Below are 23,835 nucleotides of genomic sequence, written 5' to 3'. Positions count from 1 at the left end.
TTTACCTAATGATTAAATAGTACTTTTTAAATAGCATAGGAATGTGTGGTGATATTCCAAAGAAGATTTTAAAAGGGCTTATTACCGGTACAGCGCAGGGAATTAACACACACAGTGCCCCCTGAGAACACGCATATGGTCAGCACGCATCTCCGTGCTGCCCCGAGTCCTGCCAAGTCCTGGGACGTTTTTATGGGAAGATCATCCTAAGGCCATTTAGGCTAGTTTTGGCTCCCGCCTACCAATACACAGAGCAGACCCAAGAACCCTGTCGCGTAATCATTTTTATGTCCCAATGTGGAAACTGCAGATCTATCTTTTAACAGCTTCCCCCTCTACAATGTGTTACTTTAAAGAGTTCCAGAGACAGACAGATAGATAGGTAGAGAAACGGCAGATGAAAAAATATGTTGGATTCATTGCCTGAAAACAGAACGACTCAACGATCATCTTTTAACAGATTTCATCTGAGAATGATTACTGTGGGTTTCCCCTACTCTATCAAAAAGGATTTTAGTGGACTCTGACAGTGTAAAAGTGTCTCAGATGCTGAGATCATTGCTTTCAGTTCAGCATATTTATATGCACATTTATGAATCCTTCCCTAAGCAAGGAAGAAAGAAAAAAAGGGGAGGGGTATTTATTTAAGAAGGTACAATGATGCTTAATTACTTCACACTCAAGGATCTAAAGAACTGAAGGTCCCTATAAGAAAAAAAAAAAACCCACATGGAAGGGCTCCTTTCTGAAATTAGCTGTTTTAAAGTGTGTCTTCTTTAGACAGTTCCTGAATGCCTGAGATTTGACAGCAACTGTGTTAAATCCGGGAATGCCAGCAAGCCCCTCTTGCTGGAGCTGTGGGTGAAATCCTAATAAAGTTTGCTTCAGTGGCTTTCCTCTACAATAAGCATCAAACTATATCAAGGAAAAACCCTAACCTATGGAGATTTCTAGAAAGGTTTTAAAACAGGCTATCTGGATTTCCTTCTTATTCTTCTGCCTCTTCATTGTCTCTAACCAGAGCAGGAAAGAAAAAAAAAAAAAAAAAAACTAGATCTGGAAAATGGACCGGAAAATTAATAGAGTAAAAATCAAATGATCTGGAGCTGATGCTTTTATTTACAGAAGGTTCCTGGGGCTGGGAGGGCCAGGGTGGGTCTCAAGGTGAAGGGCGGAGACTTTTAGGGCTGAATCCCACTCCCTCCCTCCATGCGCCCACTCCAGAGAGCAGCAGAGCAGGTAGTTTTAAAGTCTCCGAGGGCTCCACTGTGGCCAGGGCCGTCCTCTTGGAAAACTTAAACCAAATTCCAATACAAATCCAAGTAACCGGCTGGGTGCGGGCACCAGGTGTGCGCGCGGCCCTGGGACATGCTGGGAGTGGAGCTGGTGGTGCCCCAGAGCAGGCCTGGCTTGGGCATCTAAGAGGGGAGCTGCTTTGCCAGGCATCCTGAGCTTGCCGGTGCTCAAGGGCGCGGCCCAGGGTCTGGGCATGGAAACTGGGAGAGGGGACCTTGGCATCCTCTCTGCCTTCATCTCCTTCATTCCAGGCATCAAGGCCCTAGGCACAGGAAGCTCCAGCAGGCGTTAGACACCCAAGAGCCACTTCCCAGCTCTTCTCGTCCCCACCTTTGTCTGTACTGGACCTGCGCAGGAGTGACTTAATGAGTTCAAGGCCTCAGCTTAGGTGACTGCCTCCTGTTTCAAGGCAGCGACTTCTGAGTCTCTCTGATGGCCCTGGTGACTAGGCATAGGGGTTAGAGGTGCCAGAAATTATAGAGAGGACACTAGGATGGGACAGGGACCAGGTGGTAAGGGGCCGAAGCTCTGAAGCTAAGGACATGGCTGTTGTTTTCAGGGTCTGCCAGCAGCCTGTCAGTCTTCCTGCAAACAAATCTGGCCTGGTGGGAAGCAGGGGCCCTGGGAATGACCTAGGGTTGACCCCTGGCAACTGGAGGTCATAAACCAAGGTGGGTCTCTGTTAGTAATACGCTCCCCAGCCTCTGCACACAAACCACTACCTGCCTTCTGCTCCTCTGGGCCTCCTTTGGGATCGCCTATTGTTCCAAGATCCTCAGGCCTGCTTTCCTTCTGGAAAATCCCCCAAGGGAGATCAGAAACCCACTTATACAGGCTTCCAGAAGCAGATGAAGTCATGCAGAACCAGGACAAATTTTGGTTGCAGAAAGGAACTCAGCACTGCTGATCAGAATTTTCAGCCCAGGATTCCCTTCACAACCATCCTTTTTGGGATTCTCTCAGGATAGCGGTTATCACGCCTCCTCTCCCAGTTCTATAAGCTTTCATGGCCTCTCCTATTTCCTAACCGAAAGAACCAACCGCAAGGAAAAACTATTCTTTGGAATCTTAGCTTGGAAACACTCAAGGTCGGTGATCTGAATATTTAGAATAAATTCAGAATCCAAATCCCCAGCGTGTAACTCACACCCAGGCCTGGGCTGGGTGGAGGCCCAGGGGGTGTGGGGGGTGAACACAGAACTATTTCCTCTCTTCCCCCTCCTCTCCCAAACCTCCACAGACACCCCTCCCTCATCCTCCCTTCTTGAATTAATGCCCCTTTCTAATCCTAACTAAAGATCCAAGAATCTGTGGAGAAGGGAGGAATGTGATTTTGCAATCCAAAGTCCTAATTATAGGAAAAAATTGTTATTTGACAAAAAGAAAGGAAAAGGAAATGCATTGTGTTGCACGGGGAAGAGGTGCTTAGTAGATGGTTATGGTCTGGGTAAAGAACTGTGCATTCCAATCATAGCCTCTCTGTGGAAAATGCATTTTGTGAATTTCTTAAAACTGTCCAACTCTGATGCACATTCATTGAAAGATCTGATTTCTGTATGCCGTTGATGTGTTCCTTCTACCTCAGCCTTGTTATATTGGGCGAACTTAGGGAAACACACACGAAGGGCTTTCAAATTTAAACAATAAAAACTGTCACAATGTCATCAAACCTGTCGCGGTAACCACAAAAATATGGGCATAACACACCCGACTGGTCCCAGATGTCCCCACTGTAAAAATCACAGATTGATATATTTATAAATGCCCCAAAGTTAAGACATTTGCAGTTTCCCAGGAGTCTTAATTGGGGTTCGATCTCTAAAATTATTTTCAAAACAGAAACACATGTGAACAAATAGAAAAGAAATGGACAGCTGAACCTGGTTTGCACCTGCGTGCAAATGTGTACACTGGGTGACTCTTGCCTTCGAAGCCCGCGTCACCGTTCTCTCTGGCTTGCCTCGTTTCTCACCTCCCACAGATGCTACAGGGAACGGGAAGCCTGGGGTTTGGCTACGCCTTCGTGCCAAGCAATTTGATTTGCTTTGTTTTTTGTTTTGTCCTTCTCTGAAGGGTGAAGATGTTCCCACATTGTTACAGGACTGTACTTCTTTATGGCCCGGCCTGGGAGACTGCAATTCTCTCACCCTGTCCCCTACCCCCGCTAGAGGAAAAAATGCCAGACAGAGCTGGGTTTGTTCACGAGCCGGGGTGGAGCCAGGCTTGGAGAGAATTCCCTTTTGCTGGGGCTGTGTGATGTCTAGATTTTGAAGATTTGTATCAAAAGTGAGAAAAGTGGTGTTATTAGGTGGGTGAAGGCTCTTGCTCTGTTTTTAAACAATTGCAAAAACAAAAAACCATCCTGATTCGGTGGGCTGGAGGGCTGGACCGCCTCCCTGATGAGCACTGTCTGCCCAGCCTTAGACTTGGGACACCTTTTAAATTTAGGATGGACCCAGAGTGGGAACAAACTAAGTTTGTCTTATTTTCCTCTAAACAACAAGGAAGGCACTGACTTCAAATTATTCATTCCGCCTCCTGAGGAATAATCAGAAGTGGTGAAAAGTACAGCCTCTCACGGAGGCTATCTCTTCCCTAAAAACGAAGACATTTCTTCAAAGAAAAGAGACCAAATTTAAACAAAACCAAATGAAAGTAAATTGCAGAGGGGAGCCTCGCAGATCACCGGCATAAAGCGGGTGAATCTCTCTGATCGCATGTTTACATGAGAAGTAAGGCCCCAGAGCTTGGCTGTGTGTTTTACTGGCACAGAAATCAGACGGCTAAAGGTTGTCACTCATAGACCCCAGGCTTCCAACCTATCTCAGTTAGTCTTTAACTACTGACAGGCAAAAAATCGAGATACCTGTGTGGCCAGCAGACTTTTAAATATATTGATTGGCGCTAGAACACCAGGGGAGTACATTTCATCAAGGCAAGGGTGAATACGGAAGTGGGTTGGCCTAAACCAAAAACAAAGACGACAAAAAAACCTTCCGACTACTGTTCTCAGGAACCTTTGAATGTGTCAGAAGCCACTTCAGTCATTTCAGACAAGGACACGCTGGGAATGCGGCTACTACTGCGCCCGATGTTTGCAAGGGTGGTTACCGTTTGGCCCCTGTTCACTGCTTTTAGCCTTAAAGCTAGTGGTTTGGCACGCAGAGGTCCTATTTAACAGCAGCAGTATCTCGAATCAATATTTCTAAATAGAAACTACTGGGGTAAAGGTATAAGGGGGGAAAGATCAGAGCCTGAGAATCGTGCATTCAGTAAGAATTAGAGCATCTCCCATTGGAATGGCCTCTGTTGAAAGCCCAGGTGGTTATGGCATGAAGGCAGATTAATATGATTATCTAGACATCATTTCCTCAGAGACCAGGAAGTAGAATCTCTGCCTATTTGATATCCATCTATTAATGTGTCAGATACATTGTAAAAAATTACTACATGGTTTTGGAAAAAAGGAAACATGGGAGGTGGTTTTGTGGATGCCTGAGCACGGAGAAGGGGGAGGGAAATAAAAGCGCACAGAGGGGTGTACTTAACTAACGTTGGTTTCACTTACGGCTCTGTCTGATGAATGAGCAGGTTTGATATCACTGATAAATACAGTACTAGCCAGGGCAAGAGAAAACCAGGGGTGCTCGGCTCTGCTAAAGCTTCTGCCCATGGCATCTGCTTGGGGAGGGAAGTCAAAAGTTTTTTTTTTTTCTTAGTAAAATTATCTGCCAGAGAAACAATGAAGCGTGAAAAAGTACTGTTTAGAGTGTGCACGTCTACATAGACTTTAAAAACGCTAGCTGTTACCTTCTGGGACACTTCCCTTCATATCGGCGTATATATCTTGTAAATTTCCGTGGATTTTTAAAACCAATATTACAGGATGAAAACAATCGCATCTATTCGGTTTGGCGCTTCGTAAAGTCAGAAGCACCAGCCTGCTTTCCTGTGGGTCTGTAGGTAGGACCCTGAGACAGGAGGCACAGTTAATTAGCATGGAGGTTATACATTTAAGAGCTTTCGTCTCTAACACGATCATTTATTTTTTTAAAAAAGGAAACTAAACAGAAGTCAGGAGTAGGCTGTTTTCCATGACTGCAGATAGTAATAATAACAATACTAATAAAAATAACAGTTCTCCTGTAAATTTCATTTTGTGAATACACGGGTGTAAACACACCATGCTGGGGCTTCCAAACTGGGGTGTATCCCACTGAGTGGGCTCCAACTTGTGAGTGGCCTGAGTTCTGTATTTGGAATGAAAGGAATTTTAACACTATTTAGATAAAGACTCAAATGCTGTGTAAAGGGAAAGTTAGATTTCCTTACACAATTAAAAAAAAATTTAGAGACATTTGTAATACAGGAACTCAGGCAGGATTTAAGATTTCTTTGTAAAAAGAAAAAAAAAAAGCATGTATTTGTGTTTACCACTCACATCACATTTCAAAGTTTTTAGTAACAGTTATTTCTGAAAATGCCTTTCCCGAGAAGTTAACCTTCTCTTAAAGGCAGCCACCAAAACCCCCTTTTTGCCAGCACCTCTTTACTTGGCTTTTTCATGTTTGGGGTGAAAACCTGCCTATTATATTGAACTGCTTTGTAGGGTCCTATCAAAACACTTAATTGTGGGACCACTGTATTTTTCTCCTAAGTAACATTCCTCATGAGATAAATGCAATAACTCCATCCTGGTCACTACTATTTTGAAAATGTGTTTGCCTAAAATCTTGCATTGGATGCTGGGCTTTCTGAATAAGTGATATCTCCATTTCTGCTTCTACAGGGGCAGACTGCAAATCTCCTTGTTGGATCAGACAAAAAAAAAATATCTCTGAAGCAGAGAAGAACAGCTAAGTTCAAGCACATGGAAGCAGATTTACTATTAAGACTTCTGTTAAAGCAAGACGAAGTGTGGCTTCAGGGGTCCTATCCAAGCTAGCACAGAGAAGGAGGGCCAAAATACAGTGGTAGCCACTGTCTTCGTGTTCTGTGAAAAAGGGAAGGAAGGCTGATACACCGGCCAGAACTCATCAGTGTCGAGCACACAAGCTGTTTTCCTCAAAATCAGGCCTTCCTTCAGAGTTGCAATATTATCTTTTTTTTTTCGTTTTTCAAAGTACAGAAAACAAAATAAAACAAAAGTCACCGTGTTTGGCTCTATTTTCAAAACAGTGTTGGCTTTGTCTAACATTCTATGAGCCATCTAGGGGAAGTCGATGAAGAAGGCAAACTGCATGAATTTGTAACATTAGTTACATGAATTTGTGTCATTTTAAAATAGGTCAATACTGTTAGTGAAGGTAGCTCCAGACTTTCTAAAAGATCTTTTAAGTGAGCCCCCACACACAGCCTGTGTTGGGGTAAATACCAGTAAATCAAAGCACAGCCTTTATTCCACCCAGGCATTATTTTTTGCTTGTATTCCAGGAGCTAAGGTGCTCTGAGAGCATTTCCAGCTCATCTATGTGGAGAAGCCCTCAGCTAAAGCTTCACAGGGAAATATGATTTAATAACACAGTTTACACCCAGACACGTACTTGGACGTCTGTTAAGTGAGAGGTGGATTTTTCTTTTTCCTATTTAAGACAAATGACCTTCAAAGTTAAAAAACAAACAAACAACTTTGATTTGTCGAAAGTGTTGATGTGAAATCCTGTCAGGCCCTGCTAACCAGAAAACCACGGTGTGTAAGGGAGGAAGGAAAAATAATCAATTTGAGCCAAAAGGCAAGAATTGTTTATCTTTACCATTGAATGCACGTGTGCCCAAGCCACCTCTACCAATGCCTTCTTTGCCGGGCTCTCTCTAGATGGGTGTGCTGGGGGATTCGAAGCTCAGGGTGAGGCTGAGAAGGCCCTGCTCTCTGGTTAGGACTTTTGTTTGTTTTCACCAGGGCAATCATGGCTCAACTTAATTGAAAACCGAAAACTTTGGGGGGGGGGGTAGTTTTGAGAGATCGTAATTTATATTTATATTAAATACTATTAATTATTGGAAGAGACTGGCCTTCCGCCTCACAAAACAGCCTATGTTTCACCCTGAATGACTGTTTCAACTACTTCTCCATTCATCCTTTCTCTGGAGAAAAGGATGCCTCTTACACTTCTAACGCAGTGTTGGGCCCAGTTAAACTGTACACTAAGAAACTGAGTACAGAATCAAAAAAAATGCAGTTTATTATTGTAGATTATTCTTTCTCTTGATATAACCAGAATTGAAAATGAAAGAAAAGCACATAGGAACATCACGCGTGGTTAGTTAGTAACTCAAGATATAAAACAATTTTGCACAGCAAAATATGTAAAAGAAAAGTAACTGACAAGATTTTTTTATATTTATTGTGGTAAGATTTACTTTTCATTTTGTTTTTAAAGACAGGATGTCAGTCCCTGAAAATAACATTTACTGATTATTGCCTTTAAAACTGTGGATTTTTTTTTAAGTTACAGAAAATCCAGTTCTGCACCACAATACAACTGTAAAAAAATCTGCATCATCTTAAAACTGTGCAGTAATGCCATTTTTTATAACTGCATAAATTTTATTAGCGTTCTAAACAGTTTTGCAAATTTTTTTTGTATTATATGCTTGCAGGTTATATCTTAGTGCAATTCAGTCCCAAATACTTTTAATTTTGAAAAAAAAAAAAACATACATTTTGAATGTAAAATACCCCTACAGATATAAACAGGGGTGCTTCCCCTTTGAATACTTTGGTTTTCAATACAGTCAGTGGTATAGCAAAGACTACACATACCCAACTTATATTTAAGTTGCAAGCACATGCTGTATAAGCTACTTTTTTTTAAACAGTCCCCTTGCAAACTCTACCCCCCCGTAACATCACAACAGTAAACAATTTAGTGCATCAATCTTTTAAAAATTCTACAGCTAAACAGACCTAACTCTTTCAAATTTATCTATAACATTCCTTTATCTGTAGCATACATTTTAACTGGGCTAACAGATTATAAAAACTAGAATTAAATTATATACTAGAAACCCATAGCATTCCACATTTGACAATGACCAAAGCCAAAAAAAAAAAAATTAATAAAATAAAAATAAAACAAACCAAAAAATAATGGGGCCGATTTCTTTTTTGAAAAAATAAGTTTTAGACTGCTTTCTCGGCAACAGCACAATTTAGTCCCCCAATGGGGCGGTCATTCTTATTAAAAAGAAAACATTAAGAGTTCTTTACTGTTGGCCTTGTTAAATTTTTTAACCCATTCTGGCATCTTTGACAAGGAATCCCTTCAGTGCATTTACAATGGGAGGCTGAAGTTCTGAGTAACTCAAAGCAGTTTTGGAGCAGATGCAAACTTTCATGGGAAGAAGGCTCTACGGTTGCACTTTTTTTGTTCTGAACTCAAAAAAGTCATGAGGCAATAAAACAAAAGTATGAATGCCAATGCCATAAGTCTTCGAACGTCCATTTCCAAGCCAAAAGGAAAAAAAAAAGAAAAAAAAATAATTATACCATACATGTCCAGCATGCAGGCTTTTTTTTTATTAATATAATGTCTCTTTTCCATAAAGTCTTTGAAACAGTTATAGTTCATTGTTGCTAAGAGAAAGTAGCAAGCATAATAATGCATGAGATGAAGATGAGTTTTTTTAATGGCAGACTAAACTCTCGGATTTGGCATCATAAGGACCAAAACTCACGAGTCACACCCAGAAGGTTGATGCAGGCTTGATTGTGGCAGGTTCAGGAGGATTTTTTTCCCCTCTATTTTAGCATAACAATGCTCAAAAAAACCCGATGGAACTCAGCACGCTGCAAGTCTATAACTTTTCACATTTTTTTTCCTTTGCAAGCTCAATCTCATATGAAGAACTCAGGAGGAGAAAAAAAACTTAGCCTTTTTTTTTTCTTTTTTTTCCTGTTATCTCAGAGGAGATGGGTGGAGAGGGAGTGAGGGTGGTGGATGGGGGGTGAAAAAAGGGCAACACAGCAAGCTCCAAAAACTCAAATTAAAAAAAAAATCCAAACAAAACACACACACAGAAAATGAACACCAGCTCATGAACTGAAGAATAAGGAGGAAAAAAAGATGTGGATGATGCAGGCTTCAAAGGTGAGCCTGAGGAATTCTGCTGAGATCTTTAAACACGGAGCAAGTTGTGGGGGGTGTAAGAAAAAAACAAAAAAACAAAAAACCAAGCTATCAAGTTATGGAGAATTTCAGATCGGCAATCCACGAGCCAGGCAACCAGCCCCTCCCCGACTTAAAAACAGCCGCCACCGCCACCACCAACTCGGAGCACGGTGTGTGTGCGTGTGTATGTGTGTGTGCAGGGGGTAACTGGGGGGGAGGAGGGGGGCAAGCTCGGGAGGGGAGGGGGCGAGGTGGTGGCGAGCAAGGCTCTGGAACTGGCAAGCCCACACCCGAGTCGGACCCCCACGGAGCACTTATCAAGGTGGCTAGCTGGGATCGCGTGTCAGACTCACATGAAAAACTCGGGAGAGGACGGGTTGTCGCTGCTCGAGCCGTTTTCTCGGAAGCCGCTGCTCACCAGCTTCTCGTATTTCTCCTTGTACGCGTCCCTCTCGCGCACCAGCCTGGAGATCTCCTGCTTGAGGTGGTCGACCTGCTGCAGCAGCTGGTTCTTCTCGGACTCCAGGACGTGCCTCTGCTGCACCCTCTTGAAGCGGCAGGACTGGGCATAGCCGCGGTTTTTCAGGGTCCGCCTCTTCTGCTTCAGCCGGATCACCTCCTCCTTGCTGACCCCGCGCAGCTGCCGGTTCAGCTCGCGCACCGACATGGTCACCAGCTGCTCGTCGGAGAAGCGGTCGTCGAAGTGCAGGCCGCCGGCGGCGTGGTGCGGGTGCAGGGCGCCCCCCGCCCCCGCCGCGCCCCCGCCGCCGCCGCCGCCGCCGCCGCCCCCGGCGCTGGCCGGGCCGCCGCCGCCCGAGCCGCCCGCGCCACTGGCCGAGGCGGACGCGTTGCCCGCGGCGCCGGGCGCGCCGGCCGTCGGGTGGTGGTGGTGGCCGGCGGCGTGGTGGTGGTGGTGGTGGTGGTAGTGCGGGCCCGCGCCGCTCTGCGCGGCGGCCGCGGCGATCACGGCGGACACCACGGCGGCGGCGGGGCCCATCTCCTCGCCGCTGCCGCCCAGGGAGGCGCCGGCGCCGGCCCCGGCCGCCGAGGCCAGCTGCTGCGCCCCGCGCGCGTAGCCATCGAAGCCGCCCTGGAGCTGGTGGCTGTTGCTGATGAGAGCCTCGACCGCGTCCTCGGGGCTGAAGCCCAGCGCCTCGGGGTTCAGCTGCTGCGGGTAGCCGGTCATCCAGTAGTAGTCTTCCAGGTGCGCCTTCTGCTCGCTGCCCGAGCCCGGGCTGGGCGCCGAGAAGCTGGGGGAAGGGGGCACCGAGCTGCACGGCGTGCTCATGGGGGTGGAGGACAGCGAGCCCCCGGCGATGAGACGGCCGCACTGGCTGATGATGCGGTCGGTCTCCACCGGTTCCTTTTTCACTTCAAACTTCATCAGATCGAAGTCATTAACATATTCCATGGCCAGGGGACTGGTGGGCAGGTCGGAGTTGCTCATTGCCAGTTCTGATGCCATTCTCCTGCCGCCGCCGCCGCCGCCGCCGCTCCGCCAGATGGGCTGCAGGAGAGGGGCCAGCGGGCTGTGCTGGGTGGCCAGCGGGTGAGCCAGCTTGCCGGGCTGGGGCGCTTCTAGCTCGCGCGGCGGTGGCTGGCCCGAAACCTCCGAGCGCGCACACACCCCCCCGCCCTGCCCGCGCCCCCCGCGCCCGCCCTCCCTCCCCCCTGCTCACGCCAATGTGCTCGCTCGCTCGCCCCGGCCCCTCCTCGCCTGCTCGCCTCCTAGCGCGCCGAGCCGGCGGCTTCAGGCTCGGGAAGGTCCTCCGCGGGCTGCGGTGGCGGCGAAGCCGGAGGAGCCCGGCTGGGTGCGCGGCGTCCCCCGCTCGCCGCTCCGCTGCGCGCTTTGCATAAGGAGGGCTCGCCTCGCCGGCCCGGGCTGCAGGCGGGGCGCGCGCGGCGGCCGCTCGGGGCTGGAGCCGCGGCGGGCGGCTGTCCGGGCGGCGCGGGCCTTGGCACGGGGGAGTTAACACTTCATGCTTCTCGCCTCCTCTTCTGCCTGGCTCTTTTTATTTTTTTTTCCTCTCCTCTCTCTCAACCTCGCGCTCTTCCTCCCTCCGTGCAAAGTGCAAGACAGAGGTGCAGCCGGGCTGGAGGAAAGGGAGGGGGGGAGTTGAGTTCTTTCTTGCCTTTTTTTTTTTTAAAGCGAAATAGCGAAGTCCTGGGGAAAGGCGAGGCGGAGAGCAAAAGGGGGGCGGCCGAGCCGACAAGCAGCCCGAGCTACAGCTCGAAGATGAAAAAAAGATTTTAAAGTCTCTGATCCAGCAAGAAGAGTTTAAAGCAATTGCTGAGTTTTATAGCACTTGTGACGTCAGGCCCAAATGGGAAATTGACTGGTACTCCGGGCCAATGGGAGGCGGCGAGAGCGGCCGCGATTAGCATAACAGTATAGAAACAAGGAAACTTTTCCGAGCTGTCAATCAGGGCCCAATCAGCTGACTGTCAGCTGGGACGGGCAGGCTTAACCCTTCCCGCGCCGCAGCCTCCTCGCGAGGTTGCAAAGCCAGGCGCAAAGTTTGGTGCAAGAGGGGAAGGAGTTTTCCAGAGGGGCTGCGGGAACGCGGGTGGACTGGGAGGACGGTTGGCTTTACTTCGGAGCGAGAGAGGCCTGCCTTCCGGAACCCCAGCTCGCCCGCCACTCGCTCGGCCGGGATCGACCCCCCCCCAACCCCAACCCCAACCCCCAGGATCCTGAATTCGCCGGGCAGCTTTTTCTCCTTGCTCCACCTTCGGCACCAGGTGTCCGCCCGGGGGACCTTCCCTCCCCCGAGCCTGGCAGTGCCCGGAGCTCTTAACGTGGCCCAAACTCTTTGTCCCTCTCCCCGTGCCCGCGCGCGGGGGTGCAGGGGTCCCGACTGCGCGCAGGACGTCGCCCCGCCGAGCGCCTGCCCGGGCGGTTCGGAACCCGCAGCGAGAGAAAGACCGTTTTATCGCCTTCTTTTAAAGGAAGGTGAAATAAGTTGTTCAGGGGCCGTTCCGCGCTGGGGCCGGCTGCCCGCTGCTGTGGGGTGCCCTTGCGGGGAGTGAACTAGGCGTGAATTAACTCCGGGAAAGCTCGGAGTCAGGTCAGCCCGGCTCACCCTCCGGCTTCCGACTCTGGCCCGAGTTTGGCCTTTGAGATTCATTTCTCATTCTTTCTCTCTCTTTCTCCCTCTCTCTCTCTCACACACACACACAGACACACAAAATCATCCACCCCCACCCCCCATGAAATTCGACTCCTGTTTATCAGGGTCTTGCGCGCCCTTTGCACTTTTACGTTTCACTTAATTATTTCAGACTTGATCGTGGCGAGGAACAAGGGGGAAGAAAACAACACCCCAGCCTTCACCAGCGCCCCTCGAAGGGTTAAATTTTAAACCGCGGTTTCTCCGACGGGCCCGGAAACCCAGAGTGGGGGTGGGGTGGAGTGGAGTGGGGGGCTGCTCTTCCCCCTCGGGGTTGCAGATTTTAATAACTATTCAGTTTTCTAGATCGATTCTTCTAAAGCTTATGCAAAAACGAAAAAAAGAAAAAAGAAAAAAGGAAGGAAAGAAAAAGAAAAGAAAAAAGAACCAACAACTCTGTTTCTAAGATTTTAAAGCGATAGAGCAGATGGAGAAGCCGAGATTTATTTGGAGGAAAGCAAGAGTGCGCGAAGCCGACCCAGCGTTTGGAAGACCAGCCCGCCTGCCCGGATGTTGGACTGTTGATTCCTCCAATTAATGAAATGCATTTGGTGTTAATCATATTTATCTTATTTTATGGGAGGGGGAGACGCTAGGAGGGTGCATTAAAAAAAAATATTCTGAAAAGCCTGCAAAACGATCGAAGAGTGAAAACTATTGTTGGACCGAGTTGGTTTTTACCTCAACAGCGCCACCTTTCGGCAAAGGTCAGTTGAAATTGATCCGTGTCCAGTTTTGTTGATGAAATGAAAAGAAGCCGGTTTCCCTAGGTGGGAGGAGGAAAGAGGCACAGAAAGTTACTTTGACTGCAGTGGGAGAACCCGAGTTCGTTGGGAAAGGGGCTGAAGGCAGTGCTGGCAGGTGCGAGAACCATTTTCCCCTACTGTCCCCCTTGATTGTGGATACAGAGGCCAGGGGACCCAGGGGCCTTCTGAGTGTAATTCTGGATGAGACACTTATGCAAGAGGATCCCGTGTAACAAACAGGGCCCCAAACCCTTTAAAAGTGCCGGGATGGATTTTCAACGGGCTTTATGGCAGTATCAATAGAATTAAAGTTACTTGTAATTCAGTGATAAATGAGATGTCCCTAGTAAGTAAGATTAAGTGCAGTGCTATAAAGTTGTTTATCTGAAAAGTAATTCTCAGAAAACCTGACTTCTGACACTTAGTCATATATTAAGCCAGCTTCTTGAACATTGCACTTCAGAACGGTCTCACCCACCGGACAGCATACTTTACTATTTATAAAGAGACCTTAGGTGTCACTCATTGGCTTCATACAACAGATTAGACTTGTGTTAATTTCTCTCATGCTGGCAGCCTTGGGTTTCAGCAAACCCAGGGATCCCTAAGGAGAGACTCCCCACAAAGGTTTGCAGGCACATCATCACCCTAAAAGACCAGGAGCATTGCTGTTTTGCAGAAAAGCACTTTTTCTTTTCATCATTACTGCAGAGAAGCTGTTTGTAAGGATAGTTTTGGTTCTATAGGAGTACTTTGTTGGAATGGAATGAAGTATGTCTGTTACCAGTTTGGGGAAGAAAGAGTGAAGATTATGTCAATATTTATGCAGCCTAACAGAATTCCTTTGCTTTCCTCCTCTCAAACAGTATTTCACCTAGTAATGAAGTTAAGGGATTATAGTTTATGTATTCAGAGGAAAATTTACTGCTTAAATTACATAAACATATTATGTCATTAGCATTGTCTATAGCAATACTTTTCTAAGCCTTTTAAAAAGCATTAGCCACAAATGTCTGAAATTTATATTTTTCATGTAAAATATGAATTTCAGCATACTTAGGAAGAATTAATTCATTTTCTTATGAGGATTTTTTTCTTTAATCTCTTTGCATCACATTTTTGGTAAAAGCTGTGAGATATGATCCCTGCCTCTCATGAAAGTACTTTTGGTTGGGAACATTGAAACGGCAACATTTATACAGGAACAACATTTATAAACAAAGTTCACTAATGAGGAAGACCATGAGATATAGATTCATGGCCGTGCACCTAACTGTTGCAATTATGTATCATTTCTAGATATTAAATGCCCGTGGTTGGGGCAGCGAAATGTATTATTATCTGCACATTTTTATGGTTTATTTTTGTACACTGCTGTCAAGCCAGGGTATTTTCTTTCTCTCATTGCAGAGTCTTTTATACTCTCCCATTTTCTCTTGGAAAAAAAAAAAAAGGATCTGAATTATTTTTTAGACACAGGGCAGTGGTGCTCTCAGGCTTACGACTTAATTCTCATTTTTGTCCTTTTTCCTTTATTATTTGGTGATTCACAGGGGTGTCTAAACATTTACAGTCCTCTGTTAGCGGCATTTCTCTTGTAACAATTGAGCTCTCTCATTTTAATTAGTACTATTCAGGTTTTTGAGTCTCTACAATTACAGCAGGCCACATTTCTTTAGATTTCTTTGCTAACATTGTTTGTTTCACTTCTCTCCAAGCCAGTCTAATCCAAATACAATATGAACTGTGTTTTCTCACTGCTTAATACCCCCTTGCTATATATACTCTAGTAATCTCTGTAGAACAATCTAGAGTAATTTAGAAACCATGCGTTTGTCATTATTGACCAATTCAAACCAGTAGCATTCAAGTTTCTGAAAGCAGTGAATCTTTATAGAAGAATTTGGCGGGAGGGAGAAGGGCATGGGTCGAATCACGTAGGAGGTTGTGAAACTGTAACATCAAAAACACAGTTTTGGTTTCATGTCAGTACATACATAACAACTTCATGCAAAAAAAAATTTTTTTTAAACCCTGTTTATGTTCAAATTATAATGATTAAAAGTGAAAAAATAGATAGTTTTCCTGATTGTGAGTTACAGCAACTCAGGTATATCATGTTGGAATCAGACGCATATAATCTAAAAAGAACAAGATGTGTTAAGAGTAGTGTCTGAAGGCTGTTTATCCAGAGCTGATTTTATGGTGCAGAACTAACCAGTGTCCACTGAATTTCACTCTGAAACCAAAGAAATCGATTTGTGAAAAGAGTTGTTGGGAGGAACTGAATGATAAGGCGTGGAGTGTTCTTAGCTGTAGTGTTAGAGAAATCCTTTTAACAGTCTTTAGTGAGGAGGGCAAGTAAATCACAAATCACTGTTAGCAGATTCATGGAAGAAAATTAATCGAATCAGACGAGATAATCTGATAAGGGTAAAATTGCTGAGGAAACAGTCTTGCCTCATGTTGGAGAATGTGAGACAACAGTCTGATTACTAGGAGTTGCTATGAATAGGTGAATTATGTGCTAAATAATCAGCAGCGTAAATCAGCATTTATTAATTCTTTTCTCTTCAAGCAATTCACAGTTGTAAGTTAAAGCCGCTCTCTCTTTGAAGACACATCTTTTATAATTTTTATTAGAGGTAATTTATTATTTGCATTACCTGTATTTACTTCATAATTGAACATTTTGCATTCAAATTTATGTAATGCATTATGCTTGAGAATATATTTCTGTCTGATTAGCATAAATAGTCACTTACCTCATGAATTACTAACAAAGTTTATCTTAAAATATAGGTTTTTTTATTAAGTGGAACACAAACATATGTACAATAAATTCTGATTTTCCGGTGCAGTTAGAGAACAGCTCACATTTGGTTTCGGGGAAGCCAGGCTACAAGGGGAGGGAACTAATCATGAGGAGAAAGTGGAAAACAGACAACGAAGATTTGGAAGTTTCTTGGGGGGGGTGTCATTTTGATGAGGGTACATGTCTGGTGGGGGTGGGCAGGGGGAAAAGGGCAGAAGAAGGGTCTGGGGTCTTCATATACCATTTCGATTGTTTACCGGAAAGTGGATTCTGAAAAAAAAAAACAAACCCCTGCAACTCGCCATCTGCGCCTTTGTGAAGGACCACGGTAGTAAGTGCACCTCATTGCCAGAGTTTGGGGTCTTGTGTATTTCATGTTTGTTTTGTTTGTTTGTTTGCGTCAGGCTCCCAAAGAGTTCTACCTTAGGACACGATGCACATCATTTAATAAAATTGTTTGCACTAGAGATGTGGAAAATCCAGATGTTTTCTCAAGTGAGACTTCCTGGGATGGCCTCCTAAAATTTCCTCCAACTCTCCTCCCTTTCCTCACCCGACAAAGACACCCAATGTGGCCTGGCAGACAGGAGGTGATTAATAAATAGCCCTGTGCATACACGGACATTCGAATGAAAGGATTTTGGGGTTTAGGCACCAGATGGAGATCCAAAATGATGAGGCCTCTCTCCTGCTCTCGCCATTCCAAATGAACAGATTTCCACACTTGTCTTTTGTTTTTCCCCCTTCTTTCCTTTTTTCAGGACACAGACATCTCCCTAGCTTTTTTCTTTTCCTTCAGTTAGGAACTTACAATATCACCATTCCATCGTTACCCTTTTTGATCCTATTCACAGCTATACCACGGAGGGATTGTCTTGAAAGCAATCGACCCTTCAAAGATTTATTGTGCTGAAATCAGAACTGATTTAAAAAAAAATAGCAGGAATAAAGAAACGGACCAGATGTTGGGACACCATTGGTTCAGGCCGTGTCTTCTGTGCAGGGTAACTAGGGGGCAGGCTGGTGGAGGTGCTGGCTTTGTAGGGTTTTGGTCACTCTCCTTCTTCCCCCTGGGTCTGGGCTGACTCTTAGGTCCTGTTCCAGCGGCACTTAGCAGCTATGCGAACTGGGAGCTGGAACCTGGAGTTCTAGAAAACACAAACCAAACGTAAATACGTGCGTGCTGACCGGAGGAGTCTGCTGACACGGATGATTTCTGAATCTGTGTGTTTCTGAGTTTGTTTGGTTGGACGGGAGAGAAGAGATCCCTCGTGGTCTGTGTTATATCTTCGTTCTTGGTTGCATCATGGGTTTTGCTGAGCTTTCTCACGTGTTGTTCTGTGCACTGAAAACACCAGACCTGCCCGGTGACACCTTCATGGCATCATCCATCATGACAGTGTTCCTGGTTGGACAAAGAATGCAGAATTGGGCGAAACAACCCCCCTCCCCCAATAAAAATAAAAGTCAGATTTATAGATCTTTTGCTAGTTGTTTTATAAACAGCGATCCATGCTATTGGTTAAATATAAACATTTGAACAAAACAAATGGGGGGACATCAAACAAAAGAACCACTATTCCTCATCTCTACTCTGGTCCCCTAATCGTGGTCTCAGGTATTACCATCCAGGACAGTTGGGGTCCGGGTGTGTACTCTTTACAGGCACACCGTTCTTCACCACGTGCTCCCGGCAACACACACACACCCTAACCATTGCAAAAAACAGTTTGGGGCACTCCTCTCTTCTTTGGCAGAATTCACTTTGGAGAACCTCAGACTGGGGGGAGTTTAGAAATCTGACCTTAACACTCTCCTTCCAACCAATGTATGGTTGGAACCTGCTTTGCAGCTGGCATGTGAATGGTCATCAGCATGCAGGGCCGATTTCACTAGGCACAGCCGCTGGGGCCTGTGAGACTGTTAGGGGCCCAGGAAAACATTTTCATTTCTTCCAAAGTCAGAGTTAAAGAAATGAAAATCATCGAGCATGGATTACATCTGTCATTATACCAACAAAGCCATAAAATATAATTACGTTTTCTTATGGAAGAAGGAGTCCATGGAAACCAAAGTGCGTAGCACCTACACAAGTCCGTGTGTGGCCCTGACAGCATGTACTTGATTACCTCCAGTGACTGGGTGCTCACTACCTCCCTTTAACCTTCCACCCTGTCCATCTATCTTCTGGCAGTCCTGAGACTGTCAGGAAAGCTTTTTGTTTGTTTGTTTGTTTGTCTGTCTAGTATCAAGTCATATCCCTTCTTCTCTACATGAGTCTTGAGTTTATACACTCAAAAGGCCACATCCTTACATCCTTTGGGGTCTCTGGGGAGTGGAAGACAACCAATATGACACCCTCTCCCTGCCTTTCCTTTTCATTTCTAGACACAGTCAGTGCCTTCAGCATTTCCACATATGCCTGCATTTCAAGTGCCCCTGCCTCAAGGGTGCTGCCCCCCTCTGAGGGTCCAGGTCCCAGAGCTAAACCCAGGTCCCTAGGTATGAGCCTCTCATCACAGAGCAAGCACCACCCTCTGCCTCCTTGAGCCACAGTCTGTCTGCTCCCCATGCAGACCATCACTTCCGGACCTCTCTGGCAGACAGATACCACTCATCGTGTGTGGCCCCAGGCCTTTTCTCCTCACACTTCCCCCAACCTCTATTTGTGGACTTATGCTTTTGAGCCCAAGCACAGAAACATACCACAGTCCCCAGCAGGATACACCTCATTGGATGAGATGTTCTATTCCCCACATGTCTAAATCACTTTGGGTCTCGAATGTGCCGTCGACTAGTTTTAATTTGCTTCCCAGCTTTGTGCCAGCTGCAAATGAAATGGATGTGCTTTTCCTGTGACTTAACCTCTCGGAAGCAGGTCCCTCACCTGCAGAATGGGAGGTGGTCAGGATCAGAGATTGTGCCTGTGAAGTGTCTTCTACCACGTGAGGCCACAGGGCAGCTCCGTAAATGGCTGGTGCCCTGCTGTACTTCTGACTCTTCCCCTGAGTTGTTGATGACAGCATCGCACGAGACCAAGCCCTGCAGCACCCAGTAGAGATGGCCCCTCCCAACCCCCCCCCCCCCAGCATCATTAAACAAAATATCCCGCTGGATTATTCGAGTCCCCTAGTGGACATTTTACATTAAATGGGCCTAAACCATCACCAAATCAACAGGGAAATGCAAGTCAAAGCCACAATGAGCCTCATACCTGTTAGGATGGCTAGTATCAAAAAGACAAAAGATAACAAGGGTTGGCAAGGATGGGGCAAAAAAGGGAACTCCTGTGCACCGTTAGTGAGAATGTCAATTGGTGCAGCCACTGTGGAAAACAGTATGGAGGTTCCTCAGAAAATTAAAAATAGAGCTACCATATGGTCCAGCAATTCCACTTATGGGTATATATCCAAGGGAAATCAAATCAGTGTCTCAAAGGGATATCTGGACTCCCATTTTCATCACAGCATTATTTATAATAGCCAGGATGTGGAAACAACCTAAGTGTCCATCCACAGGTGAATGGATGAAGAGAATCTGATATACATACACAGTGGAATATTACTTAGCCTTAAAAAAGAAAGCGATTCATCCATGTTTGTGACAACATGGATGGATCTGGAGGACATTATGCAAAGTGAAATAAACCAGACACAGAAAGACAAATACTGTATGATCTCACTTATAGGTGGAATCTTAAAAGGTCACATTCACGGAATTAGAGATCAGAATGGTGGTTATGGGGGATGAAAGGATGGAGGAAAATGGGGAAAGGTTGATCAAAGGGTACAAAGTGTCAGTTATGCAGGATGAGTACATTCTGGAGATGTACTCTATAGTGTATTGGTAACACACATACACACACACACACACACACAGGAAGAAAATACTGTGTGACATAATAGAGATTTGAACTAGCTTGAGCTTGATTTTGGTAATTATTTCACAATGTGTATGTATACCAAAATATTACATTGTATACCTGCCTGAAATATATACAATTTATATTTGTCAACTATGTCCAAATAAAGCTGGAAAAAAAAAATCCCACAAAACAACGGAATTGGCCTACCTGGTAATTGGGGTAATTTTAAACTAAATTACTCCATCTGGATGTCCTTCACCCAACTTTCTAATCAATTCTAAAATAACTTTACTGTTTTATGGTACAGACAGAGCTCTCTGTCAAAGATTGCAGATGACTTAGATAATTGTTTAAAGTTTCACCTGCCCTGATCTTTGTAAACCTTTGCCCTGTCAAAATATACAGTAGTTGTCCAAAGTTGGGACCTCAGAGACTAATAAAAAATAGATGTAACCTAGAAAAACTAAGCAGAGGAGCTCTGTGTGTTTATAAAAGCCTCTTTGCAATCCGTTCTTTCCCCGCTGGTTTTTCTCGTTTCGATCACCACCTACCCTGCCATTTCCCGATGCCAGTTTTGAAGCTGGTAGGCTCTGAGGAGTTTTCTTGAAAAGAAGAGTTCAGAGTTGCCAGTGTCCACTTTTGAGCTGCATCTGGTTCCCCCCGGTCTCTCCTGAAAGGACCTCCATGTGCAGGCTTTGGCAGGATCTGGCCTTTGTGGCTTCCATCTCTCCACCTCGCAGAGGAAGCTGGGCATCAAAGCAGGAAGGAACTGATGGGTATTTATGACCTGCTGTCCGGGGTCTGTGTCCTGCCCAAGAATTTGGTGCTGGCTGTCGCAGCCGACCTGGCCCAGGATCATCACTGGGGCTCCTGAGGAATGATGGGGACTCTTCAGGCAAGCATCACGGACGGTGGGCTCCAGGCTCGGTGAGGAGCTGCTGATCGAGCCTGAATGATGTGGGCACTGGCAGGTTGGGGAAGGTGGGTCGGCATGGAGACGGGCTGCCGATTTACCTTCTGACCTCAGCAAACTTCCCGGTCTCCTCCAGCTCATTTTTCAAGCTGAAAATGGGGTGGGCTGCATGAAGAGGTTAAACAAAAAAGAAATCTGAATTGCACGGAGGGAATGCTCTCAGCCCTTTGCGGTTGAATACAGGGTAGGTGAGCATGGACCAGACACCTGTATGCAGAGACAGAGCCAGTACGCCGGGGTGCTGGAAAGCACTGGTGGGTGATGATGTCAAAGTCAGAATATCGTTGAGGTCAAAATGATGGAGCCAGCGTGGCGGGGGCAGAATGCGAGCGCCAAGACCTCCCGCCTCTCCGAGCCAGATGACGCTGGGGTTTTAGGTTAACAGTGTTTAGAGCCTCTGGTGGCAGAGCAGCGAAGGGGTAAAGCACAGGTCTCTGAGGGTCACTGAGCCAGGAGATGCTGCCCTTTGGCACCAGGCCAACACGGGGTCTGGCTCCTGCTCTGTCCCAGGTGTGAGACCTGGGCAAGGCTGTGGACCCCGTCTCTGGGCCTCAGCCTCCCCCTGGTACAGAGGTGGAGAGCGTCTGTGTCACCATGATGAGCACGTGCACCCAGTGCCTGGCACGTCAGCCAGCCCCGCGCTCAGTGCGCAAAAGCACTGATGGATGAGCACGAGCCAAGGGCTGTGCTGACGTCCTACACACACCACTTCCATCTATGGCACCTGGTGCGTCCGAGGGTCTTGGGAAGTGTTTTCTGTCTTCTCTGCTCTGCCTACAAGCTGTAGTCACCCCCAAACCTGGCAGAATTCCCCTTTCTTTCCCTTTTTCTTGAGTCTTTGCACCATGTTGCCCTGCCCGCCTAGAACTCCCTCCTCCCCATCTTCCCTCTGTCCTATCTCCTGGCTGATTCTGATTCTTCTTCAGGTCTTGGGTTGCCTCTTAAAAGCCTTACCTGAGTCCTGGTGCTAGTTCGCTAGCCCCCAGGGTAGGCTAGGTGTCCAGTCCCTGTGCTCACTGCCTCTCAGTCCTCGTGATGCCACATCAGTTCCCTGAAGCCAGGACGACAAGTCTCATCTCTGCATCTTCTCGCCCACTGCAGTGCTTGGCACACAGTAGGTGCTCACCACATGTTTATGAAATGAAAGCGACGACGCAAACGCTCTGGTTCCTCGCCTTGTTTTTTGAAATGCTAAGGCACACAGAACGTCCTGCCAAGTGTCCCAGAAAACGTGCCTCTGGTAGGTGCAGGGTGGCTGCTCTGTTGCAACAAGGCAGTTCTCACCCTCCCCTCTCACTCATCCCTCAGTTACCAGGATGCTCATCTTGTTCGCTACCTAGCCTCCGTCTTCCCGAGGGGGAACTGGGCGGGAACACAGTGGGGATGTGCGGGCCGGGGAACGGTGGTGGACATCAGCAGATCTTGCTGGGATGGAATTCAGGATGAACGGAGGGAGGTGATGAAACACCCGGGTGTACCAAGGTGTGCCTCCTGTATTCCAGCTCTGGAGGCCGCCGCAAAGCGGGCCCCGTTCCAGCTTTGAGTCACAGCTGCCTCCCCAGGGTGTCGAGCACACGGACACTTTTTTGTCATCTTCAAGTAAGAAAGCGCGCCTGCCCCCATTTCCACCTGCCCAAATCGTACCCACTCCCCAGGCGCAGCTCCTGTGCGAGGCTGTATGAAGCTCTGAGCACAGGGACTAGCGTCCAATAAGCATTTAATAAAGGCTGGCCGTTAGTGTGACTGCCACTGCGTCCAGAAGCCCTCCCCACATCCTGCCTTTTACTTGCGGATCCCTATGGGTGTATCCTGACTCTCTTCTGGAGCCTTCTGGAGCTTTGAGAGTGCATGGTGTAGGTGTAGTGGTTGGGCAGAGCCGGGTTCAAGGTCAGCTTCTGCTACTTCCTCGCTGTGTGAGCTCTGAATTCTTTACAAGCTCTTAGTCTTCAACATATGGTACCAACTACTGGCCCTCTTTGTATTGTAGGTGAAAAAACTTTGACTTAAATTGACTTAAGCAAAAAGGGAACTTAGGGGCTCATGTGCCCAAAAGGTGCAGGGACAGAGCTGGTTGCAGGCCTGCCTGGGGGGGCAGGAGTCACATGATGTCCTTGGTGCTGGCTTCCTCCCACCTGTGGTGCCTGGACTCCAGGCCAGGGCACCCCATGGGAGCAAGATGGTGGCAGCAGCTCCAGCTCTAGTAGGTCCAATGGGAGTCAGTCTGAGTCCCCAGCTGGGCAAATCAAAGTCACGGCTGGGGTCGAATCGGTCTGGGTCATTTGACCGGTTATCCGCCCACCCCGATCCAATCCCTGTGGCAAAGGAATGAAATATGCTGATTGACTCAGACTCAGACCCAGAAATGCGGTGGGCAGGGAAGCGGGAAACCACTGAGCGTGAAGGAGGAGCTGTCCTCCACCGCACAGGGCCCGTCACCAAAGGGCACCATGACCAACAGCCAGAACATACATGCTACTCACCCAGGCCTTGCCCCCAGCTTCAACTCCCTGGCTCTTCACAACAGCCCGCAGAGATATGTGCTGCTATTTCCATTTAGCTGAGAAGGCAGCTAAGGTACAGAAACGTTAGGGAGATTTTCCAGCGTCTCTCAGCTGGTGAGTGGTACCAGGTGTCCATCCAGCATGGCAGCAGACTTCATGCTCCAACCGTTTTATTCTCTGTTGTGAGAGGGAGACAGGCAAGAAACACATAGACAAATGATAGATACCGTCATAGCCTATATGATGTAATGTGGTATATAGCATAGTATCATACAATTTAGTATAGCATTTATAATGTAATATAGCATTGTATATAAAATCGTTTCATATACATATCATGGAAGGCATCGGGAAGTGG

At 46.7% G+C, this 23,835-nt stretch overlaps 1 protein-coding gene and 1 long non-coding RNA gene across 11 annotated transcripts in view; both read right to left on the bottom strand.

The window, feature by feature from the left end:
* MAF (MAF bZIP transcription factor) overlaps positions 1-11,083 on the bottom strand; it is a 366,703-nt gene extending 355,620 nt beyond the window's left edge. For 7 of the 8 annotated variants that reach the window (XR_009049780.1, XR_009049781.1, XM_057713316.1 and 4 more), the window contains exon 1: positions 9,761-11,083. Coding sequence is in view for 6 of the 8 variants with exons in the window: in XM_057713316.1 (XP_057569299.1) it covers positions 9,761-10,872 (1,112 nt within the window). In the remaining 2 variants the exon portion in view is untranslated. Of the gene's footprint in view, positions 1-4,793; positions 4,975-9,760 lie in introns of those variants that run through there. The other variant, XM_057713320.1, reaches the window with a different exon arrangement.
* Positions 11,084-13,247: 2,164 nt separating this feature from the next.
* LOC130839255 (uncharacterized) lies at positions 13,248-22,876 on the bottom strand. Of its 3 annotated transcripts, XR_009049784.1 has the most exons (4): positions 21,931-22,876; positions 20,555-21,081; positions 17,098-17,543; positions 13,248-13,343 (listed from the first exon to the last, which is right to left on the bottom strand). It is a non-coding gene; the product is annotated as an uncharacterized LOC130839255 (long non-coding RNA). The 3 variants fall into 3 exon arrangements; XR_009049783.1 differs by lacking the exon at positions 13,248-13,343 and having other exon boundaries at positions 16,269-17,543; XR_009049782.1 differs by lacking the exon at positions 13,248-13,343 and having other exon boundaries at positions 16,269-17,286.
* Positions 22,877-23,835: the final 959 nt, after the last annotated feature.

This window comes from Hippopotamus amphibius, chromosome 16, assembly GCF_030028045.1.
Source record: "Hippopotamus amphibius kiboko isolate mHipAmp2 chromosome 16, mHipAmp2.hap2, whole genome shotgun sequence".
NCBI classification, from domain to species: domain Eukaryota; kingdom Metazoa; phylum Chordata; class Mammalia; order Artiodactyla; family Hippopotamidae; genus Hippopotamus; species Hippopotamus amphibius.
The sequence above is the reverse complement of the archived record's forward strand: the minus strand, read 5'-3'. Positions and strand labels throughout refer to the sequence as shown.